Source organism: Macadamia integrifolia, unplaced genomic scaffold (genome assembly GCF_013358625.1).
Source record: "Macadamia integrifolia cultivar HAES 741 unplaced genomic scaffold, SCU_Mint_v3 scaffold369, whole genome shotgun sequence".
Lineage (NCBI taxonomy): Eukaryota > Viridiplantae > Streptophyta > Magnoliopsida > Proteales > Proteaceae > Macadamia > Macadamia integrifolia.
This window is the reverse complement of record NW_024869731.1, coordinates 391,883-401,614: the sequence shown is the minus strand read 5'-3', so window position 1 is coordinate 401,614 and position 9,732 is coordinate 391,883. Positions and strand designations below refer to the sequence as shown.

The following is a 9,732-nucleotide window of genomic DNA, read 5'->3' as shown; positions in this document are numbered from 1 at the left end:
AACCCAAAAAAAATATCCTTTTAGTTTAAAAAGTAATATAAGAATTGCATATAAAATGTGTTATTATTAAATATGATAAGAAATTTGTTTATTTAATCACATGGGTAATGATTACAGAAGTTCTTTTTTTAGATTTGAAATTTTCATTTCGCTTCCCTTTAATTTCCCTTGCAATGCAACATTGACTAAGGTTTGCTGAAGTTTCCTTTCATATTCATCTCTCTAGGGTTGTTTGTATAGTGAATCCTTGCCTTAAAGTGAAAAGTAAAATAAGAAAATGTTACTGAAGCTTGGGGCTTTGTTTGCTCAAATACAAAAGCCATCCTGTATGGATCTCACATCAGCCACGTAGGAAATCAATCTAACATAGCCTTCCGTTGTTCACATATCAAAATTTTCCTAAAGAGCTGCCTACATGGTGAAAGGAAGGTTTATAAGTCTGTGAAAAAGTTTTCTACGATTTTATATGCGGGAGTCACTGATAATACCAATATTATCTCCGCTTGGGGTTATTGCTTAATTGATGAAAATAATGTTGTTTTATTTAAAACTGATTTTTTTATTTTATGACAGGAAACACTAATGAAGCATACCTTCAAGGGCTACTCATGGGAGTGAAGCATGCACAGGCTGCGGGATGGACCCATGGGGAAATTCGGATTGATTTTGATGATTTAGGACTACTTTTTACTAACAATAGGAAGTGCATTTGACCTTTAAGAGAAATTCCTCTTTTCTTTAATTTTTTTTTTTTTTTTTGCCAAACTTACTTTTTATCTAAAATCCACTAATGATGTAATGAAACTCCTAAAACGTTTAGCTTTTTGTGTTCTCACTGAGAGAACTTCTCTTTCATATCCTCATTCCTATAATGATGTAAATTCAATGCTTTATGAATTTTATTTTTCTGAAAAGAAAAAATCTGTTCTCATATCAAATTCTTAAAGGAGTTGCCAACATGGTGAAGGAAATCTATAAAAATCTATGAAACCAAATATGTGGCAGGAAATATCAATTTACATCCCGACTCATGGAAACAGGTAATTGAAAATCCGAATTCGATTTTCATCTTTATTCGTTTAAGGGTATCCATATGTGGCAGAAGATATTTGGATCTGAATTTGGATAATGTGGAAAATAATTATCCAGTTTGAATAAATATACAACAAATAATAAAAAAATAAGTAGCTAATATTGATCTTGAGGTTTCTTGAAGATTCAACAAGTTCCAAAGAATGAGAAAAAGAGCTAAGACAATTGAGAGACAGATTGAGAGTGAATCATATCTGTTGGGTGAAGGAAAGGCAAGGTTACACAATTTAGGGATGTAAACAGATAGTTGAAAATCTAAATTCGACTTACATCCATATCAGTTTAGGGATATCAATATCCGGATAGAAAATATTCAGATCTGATCATATTTGATCCGTATTCAATCTATCTACATCTCTAAGCTTAGGAGGAAAAGGTTGTCGGTCTATTTCTTACCATGCATCGTCTCTCCAAGTTTGCATGAGAGTAACCATCTCCTGGGCCAAGAAGATGATCTAGATTTTTACTATCACATGTCAGTATACCTTTAAAGTGCGTGAGTTTATCAGTTTTTCCTACCTATATATTCAGCGATTAACCAAAAGTGGGTGAGTTTTTATTGTTTCCTACTTGAATCTTCAACGGTTAAAATATAGAGGCCCATTTGATTTTGTTTCCAAAAACATGTTTTTCCATTTTTCAACGCTTAGAAACCGAAAAACACCTTAAAAACCGTCTGAATTTTTTTGTTTCATCTCAGTTGTTTTTCAAAATATAAATAATAATAGAAATTTATGCCTCTTTTTGTGTCTAGAAACATGAATGCAAACAAGTCAAACTTATTTTCTGTTTCTAGAAACATAAAAAAATTGTGAAAAAATCGATACTTCACTTGACCTACCCCAACCCCAACACATTGTTAAAGCTTCTCGTTATCCAGAAGCGGCAATTCCAACCTGGTCATGCGGAACTCACAGTTCCAGACTTTCTTCATCCTTCTGAAGCTCATCTCCACGAAGCATACTTGTAATTCCAACGTCATGCCTTCACTCGTTAGCTGCATACCTGCAATGTCGTGCCTTCACTCGTGTCTTGAACCCGACTACACTGTTGAAAGCGTTTATGGAAATAGAAAAATGAAACACCTTCTTGCAATTTCAAAAATTGTTTCTTGTCATAGAAACGGAAAAAACCGTTCCCATTGCTTCTGTATCTAGAAACAGTAGAAACAAAATCAAACGGGCCCAAAAGCTTTGTAGGGCAACATTTATGTTCTGAAAAACTGGTTTTGAGTCAAAAATTTTTTTCTATAGATTCTGAACTTTTAGATTAATTATGCACCAACAAGTGTTGTATGGTAAACATGGGGGAGAAAACTGTTTATGCTATTACATCGAAACAGAAACATGTACAGAATGTCATATTAGCAAAAAAAATTTCTATTTTATTTTTATCAAATTACTTAAAATGGAGGCGAAGGCAATAAAGTGTTGGTAGTGGTGGCTGTGGGGGGTGGGGGGTGGGGGTGGAGGTGGAGGTGGAGGTGGTGGTAGCAAGAAAGTGGATTGGGCTTGTCTCCAATGACTGACATTCCAATGAGCGTCCAACGATTTTTCCAAATGTGACACGTGTTCTATACTAAATCCAACAACCGACATTTCATTCAACCCGAGCGACAATCAGAGTCGTTTGCCAAGCGTCATTGCCCGACTTATGGGGCTTGAAGCTCCCCCTGGTTCCGCAGGAGAAACTCCTAGCAAAGCTAAGTTGCAGAGGTCTGCATCCGAGTCTAGGTCCAGGGATTTGTTTCATCATCGATACATCGACGGGAACAATTACCAGTAGAAGCTGCAGCCCTTCTAGCTAAACTCTGGAAGCAACGCCAAAAGAGATAATGCAGCTCATGAAGATAATAAAACGAATTTGTTTTTCTGAACACCGGATTCCATTGACTTCTGCATCAGGAAACGGAAAACTGACCCAACGAAACCTCCAAGTGGAGGTTTGTCTGCTTCGCCATGGAAGTCACAGCAGCAACGTAAGAGCTTCTTTGATTCACAGGATTTCTTTCCAGAGTCAAAGCAGAGGGGCTCACTTTACGGAGAGATCGAGAAGTGGTTAAAGAAAATAGGAATCAATGAACCAGCAAAGAATCTGGAGACTTTGAAGTAGATTGTCACGCTCCGTTCACATAGAACTGGACCGGTGACCGAGTTCCCTCTAGGTAACCCAAAACCACCAGGATCATCTGATACAGTAACCACAACATAAAAAGCCACATGTACATGGAAATATAATAATGTAATTTTAACAGAAGTTTTATCATGTATAGATACCTGTAAATCCTCATATACTCTTGATACCCAAATTGTTATACATAGTATATCTACATGTGGGCTTGTAGGCATGATATTTACACAAGAAATAACAATTTAATTATTGAGAGCACAAAAGGAGAGTCTACCAAAAATAAAAAGGAGAATTGTAAATATAAAATCTACTACTGTTGCCCAGCAACACAGTTCTGGCACTGGCATCAGTCTCCGTTGTCAAATCCTTCTGGGACCCACCAATCCCCCTTTTGAAGTTCGTCGGTGGACTCCGGCATAGGTTTCTCTATGAATTATCTTGTAAAATCATCTAAAAAGATGTGTGCACGAGAGGTGAACTCACTAGCTTAGTAAATGGAAAGAAAGACTCACACAAGAAATTACAATTCAAATGATACTATATGCATGCGATTTATTTTAATCATATTCACCTAAGCAATATTTCTAAGTCATAGGTTATGTACTACTCACAATCACAGTGCACGTATGCCTTAGGTACGAGATGCGTTCCCCATCCTACAATACGTCCATAGGGTTATCAGAGAAGGCCAGTTGTGAGCACTCGAAAAAGTAAATCGTGACCGAACTACAGCAGAAATGTAAATAGTGGCCAAACCACAGCAGAAATGTAAATCGTGGCCGAACCACAATAGAAAATAAAAACAATAAAGTTGCTGACTATCCTAATGATCAACTGGGCATACTTTTAACCACCATAGTGGTCCATGACCAATGCTTCCCCCTAGTGATAACCCAACACATAAACCTCTGTTGGGAAGGGTCATAGCACGAAGGAAGGAAGTACGACTGCATAATACTTCTGTGTCCCATTCCCCTGTGTATCGATGTATTCATTTTCAAGCCGACCACGGCATCTATTCTAGGAATCCCATACATGTTCGGCAAATCCTCATCATAATCCATCAATGAATAAATCCACGTTCAAGATTCACAATAAGTAACAATTAATTTGGAAATCTAAAGATACAACATATTCATTTCTAAATGCATCCAACAATAGTCAAGAATATGCATCAGAATGGCATTTGTAATGCCAAGATAATATATGAATGAATAAGATGGAAAAAATACTCTCAAATTAAAATCAAAGTCCTCTCTCTGCTTACTTATTCTTGTAAGAGAATATGCACTCACGGTACGGGTAAGATCCAGAGTAAAGATGAACGTCTTGAGACCTAACACAGATAGGAATTTAGAATATGTCTATTTCAGAATTATAAAAAGACGTAAGATATGGTCACGACGCGTATAATAGCGTGAAGAAGGTCGTCTGTGAGTTGAGTTCAAACGGAGCTCATTTGGGCAACAGGAAGGTCATATAGGTGGGTAGGTGAACCCATCTGTGCAATCTACCCAGGTAGACAACACCCAAACACAGACCAGTGGGTTTACCGGTTGGTCTGGTACCCCCCGATAGGACCCGGGGCTAACCCAAAACCAGTGGGTGCTACGAAGGGGTCATGGTACCCATCAGTCTTACTCACTAGTAGGTCCAGAAGAGACCGATGGGTTAGACCGATGGGTCAGAGTACCCAACAGTCTTACCCACCTATTGGCCCAGAAGCTCAGGTAAGACTAGGGGGTCACACTGGTGGGCCTGACTACCCATCGGTGCTACTCACCAGTGTTCTGTGGGTTTTGTTGAACTTCTTCTCTCTTTCATCCCACCTCTTAGGAACCCAAGGGGGTTGTTCCAACTTCATTTTTCACACATTTTAGTCTTCATCTACCTAGTTATTCCATGGATCTAAGTTAAATCAAGATTTTTAAAACATAAAATCATACCTTGGTTCGAGAAAACCCAAAACTTATGATTCCACTTTCCAAACTCAAAATGTCATCAAATACTTTCAAATCTTGGTTTTTCTTCCTCAAACCTTCAAATATCTCTTTGATTTGACCACACACAAAAGGGTTTCATCACATTCAAAGGGTTTATGGCGTTACTTACCTCAAAACGTAGATTTCAAGGCACCGGACACTATTTCGGTGAAGAAAAGGTAAGTCACGGCTTCGGAAAACAAGGGGAAAGCCTTCTTCCCACTTCCTTCTCTTCTCCTTCCTCTTTTCTCTCTCTTCTTTACTCCCCTCACCAAACTATTTCTGAAATCATAAATGGGAGAGAGAGAAATAAATGCTATTGATACCCTAGTGTTATAAATATCTACTAGGGCATGTTTGGTTTTGTCACTCTATGAACCAAAACACATTAAATCGTGATACCAGCTGAAATAGCCGGCACTATTGGGTGTACTTGAATTCATTACAACGATGAACCCGAAATACACGTGCTCACCCCAATTGGGCTTGCTAGGACCCACGTTTCCCTTACAGGTGGGTCACATTGATGGGTCTCACACCTACCAGTGACTACCCACTAGTTGGCCAAAACAAGGCCAACCTTGCTATATTTCATTGGAAAATGGGATCTTGATGCATATCTCACTCCCACCACCTGTCATGGACTAAATTCTCATCATCCACTAAGATTTTATACTTTTCCTACTTGTACATGTCTTTGTGATAGTTGTAAAGGTATGGCTTAGGCATGTGAATCACTTCGGGTACCAGTCCAATCTTGTCCAACCACCTCATATTTGACGTCACCCTTGCTGTCATACACCATAGGGTACCCACTTCAACCTTTTCCGATTCGGACCCTGCAAGACCAAACCAAACCAACTAATCAATAAACCGAGTATAGGGAGTAGGGCTCTACACAAATCCTTGAAGCTCTATAGCTCAAAGGCATTCTAAAAGGCCAGCGGAACAAATCAGCCATCAGAATTTCGTATATGATTGGTTATTGTACAACGATGATAGTCATCATGAAGCCTTCCTGCCCGATGGTTTCAATCAACCGTCTTGGAAGAATAGGAACATAGTCTACTCCTTCGAGTTTCAGATCCAGGGCCGGAGTTTGTCAAAATCTAAATCTAGCCGGTGCGTGAACATCCTGAAACCGATAGAAGTTTGCAGAAAGCAAGAGATTAAAGTAATGAGAGTGGGATAAAGGTCGAAGGAATGTCGATCATTGGATTTGGTATTGAACATGTGCCGTGTTTAGAGGAGTCATTGGACGATCGTTGGAGATGAACTCGATCCTAGTAAGGTGGTGGTGGCACTTTTTTTTATTTATATTTTTTCTGTGTCAATTTGAAAGTCGTGCGTGTAACCCACAGAATTGTTTCTCAATTTTTTGGCCCAAGTTTTTGGTGTTTCTCAAATGAAAGTGAAAATTGTTTCACTAGACTGATTAATTAAAAAAATGTACTAAGCAACACATACAAATTTCGTTCCATTTTTATACCAAAAAATAGAAAAAAACATCAAAAATGATTTTCCAAACGTTGACATACAAACCCTAAACATCTAAGTATCTAAATATTGAATAAGTGAACATTATAGGTTTGGGATAAAGGTGTCAATCGGTCATTTTGGGATAGTTTTGATTCGATTACATTGATTTCAATGTGAGAATGAGTGAAATAAAAAAACATGAATCAATGAGGTGCACCGATTTCAATTTGATTTTGGTTCGATTTCGATTAGATTTTATTTCGGTCGGTTCGTGCTAGGTTTTGATACCCATGCTCTACGGTTGTGGGGGCTGATCTGCTAGTTGATGAGCACAATAATGTGTGAAATCTTAGGGATATAAGTATACATTTTGTCCCACTTTGGATAGTACTACTTTTATTTTTTTTTGTTTTTTTTAGTTTCCAAGTCTACAAGAGAAAGTACTTAAAGTTAATCAAGAACCAGTCCAAAGGTGGGACCCACTCATTGGTACCACATCCTCTTTTCTATAAAATCCTGAAGATTATTTTCTCTCCTTGCCACCTCACAAGATCTTGAAGATGCTATGCAGAGATTCCTTTCTGATTTAATCAAGATTGCAAGATATTGGTGAATATTGTAAGGAAAGAATAAAATTTGTTAATTTTGGAAACAGATTCTCTCTTCCCTCACACAATATCTCAGAGAATGAGGATTTTTACTAAGATTTAATTTAATTTAATTTTCTTTCTTTTCTTAAAGAAGACTTGTAGAAGGAAGGAGGCAAGAAAAAAACGCTATAAAAGCCCCTTCCTCCCCCCTCCTATTTTATTATTCCTCTTAGTTTATTTTCTAGTTTATGCTTAGTTTTCTTCTCTCTTTCCCTTTTTCACTCTTTAGTTTTAGTTCTTCTCTATTTTTGCTTTAATCACTTTTGTAATAGTTTTTTATGTCAATTAATGCAAGCACTCTTTTATTCTTATTCATTCTTTTATGTTTATGATTAATGCAATTGAGTTGTAATTTTTAAAGTTATAGTTCTAGGCTTAGATCTAGATGACAAGATCACGAGCCGTGGAACATCTTTTTTTTTTTTTCAAGTTCAGTTTTTTTTTTAAGATTTTTTTTCTCTAGTACTAGAAATTTCAGATTTGGTTTATTCCAGATCTAGTTTTTAGTACTGGTAGTATCTCAAATCACCAAAGCTTTCAAGTTCAAGCATTGATTCAAGTAAGTAGGCTCCTTCAGTAGTCTTCTCTCCCCCCTCTCATTCCCCCTTCTGACTACCCTTTTTTTCTTAATTTAGGATTTTAATTTCAGTTGTTACATTATTGCTATCCCTTTCCCCCAAGGTTCATGGCTAGTGTATGTGTTGGCTTTGCCCCTCCTAGCCATAGAACCATCAAGTTATTGTTTTTATTTTAATTGTCTCCCTTTCCCTAAAGCCAAGTAGAGTAACCCTTGTAAGAGTGACTCACTGATCAAGTAGGGAAGCTCATATTATGATGCATACCTCGGGCTAAGTAGAGAAACCTACTTATAAGTCTCTCTCTAGCTTTCTCCCCTTTCTTTTACTTTATTTTTATTTCAACAATTTTTTTTTAAATTGTGTGGGTTGTTTATTTTTAGTTATTTATTTATTTAATTTTAATTGCGTGACTTGCGTCTTTAAATTCTTAGATGACGAATGGTTAGGACGTTATTTTAGATACATATGTTTAGGACGGCAATTAGAATTAGATCACAACCATTAATTGGTTCACTTTTGCATTATTAAAAGAAATAAAAAAATAAAGTGGTTGCTCTCCCTGTGTTCGACCCATAGCTACACTGATCCGTACGCTTGCAGTTACATTTTAAATCCCAACACTAGTGCATAGTGCGGAACGTGCTCATTTTAGGTTCCATCGATCTCGCCTCCAGTTGGAAGTTGGGGCACCTTCTCAAGTTGTGATAGTGGAAGTTAGGTTCTCGCTTTAGTAGAGACGAAGAACGAGGCGTAGAAGATGCAGGCCCTACGAACCGGAATTCAAGTTCTTAGATCGGCTTCTTCCTCTTCCTTAGCTTTATCGCGGTGCTTTGATGGCACTATGCCTGCAATTTCAGTGACCTGGAGAGGAGACTTCCTTGCAGAAAGGAAGTCCGTTCTGGGGTTTACTACAGGAGCCAGGACTTTGTTTCAATCAGCTGCTTCTATTACTTACTTGGACAAGAAGGAGGTGACCGCTCGCGTTATGTATCTTCTCAAAAATATCTCTTTTGTTGATCCCAAAAGGTACCATTTGGATTTCATCTTTCTTTTTCCTCTTCGTTGTGCCTTTAATTCATTCTCGTTCAATTTTAGATACATGTTTAGTCAAATCTTGATTGAAATTATCAGAAAGGGTTTCCTCAACATTTGTCAATTCTTAAGTTTATGATGGAAAACTAAAGATAAGAGGGACAAACAGATACCATAGCCTTCTACTATCAAAACTTTCGGTAGTCTTTATCTCACTATATACTATCTGCACTTGATTTGTAGAACTTTTTTCATGTAATTGAACATCCCTTTACACTCTAAATGTACGGTTGAAAGCCATCATATACCTAATCACTTTGGCATGTATGTATTCCCATGTTGCCAGGGTTTATTGAGCTCCCTTGATGTGATAAACATGAAAATTCTAGGATATGCATCAAAACATTGTTCGAAAAAGAAAGAACGTTAGGGAAGTGGAGTCAGGCAGCTATAGATAGAACCATTGTTTCTTGGATGCATAGTTCTTCAAACTCTTATGACAAAATTATGCTTAGGTTACGGCCATAAGGATGATTCAGCAGCCTATACCAATTTTTGAGACTCTTTTCGACCTTGGTTCCATAGGAGTGAGTCAGAAAGATCGAGAAATAGAACCAGATTGAGAAATAGAACCATCTGATTTGATTCGTTCTCAATACCCATGAGATGATCATCTTAGGGTGATCCTTTTGTCGATGGATGCTCCTATTACACTTGTAGTCTTTGAAGGATGAGAACCAACTAAAACAATTCCCAATCATGGTCCTTGGGGATCGGATAATCCGTATA

At 37.5% G+C, this 9,732-nt stretch overlaps 1 protein-coding gene across 1 annotated transcript in view; it reads left to right on the top strand.

The window, feature by feature from the left end:
- The first annotated feature begins 8,600 nt into the window (after window positions 1-8,600).
- Window positions 8,601-9,732, top strand: part of LOC122068312 — a 4,514-nt gene continuing 3,382 nt past the window's right edge. Inside the window, exon 1 of the mRNA XM_042632193.1 lies at window positions 8,601-8,937. Within this exon, the coding sequence (XP_042488127.1) occupies window positions 8,669-8,937 (269 nt within the window). The 5' untranslated portion in view covers window positions 8,601-8,668. The remainder of the gene's footprint in view (window positions 8,938-9,732) is intronic.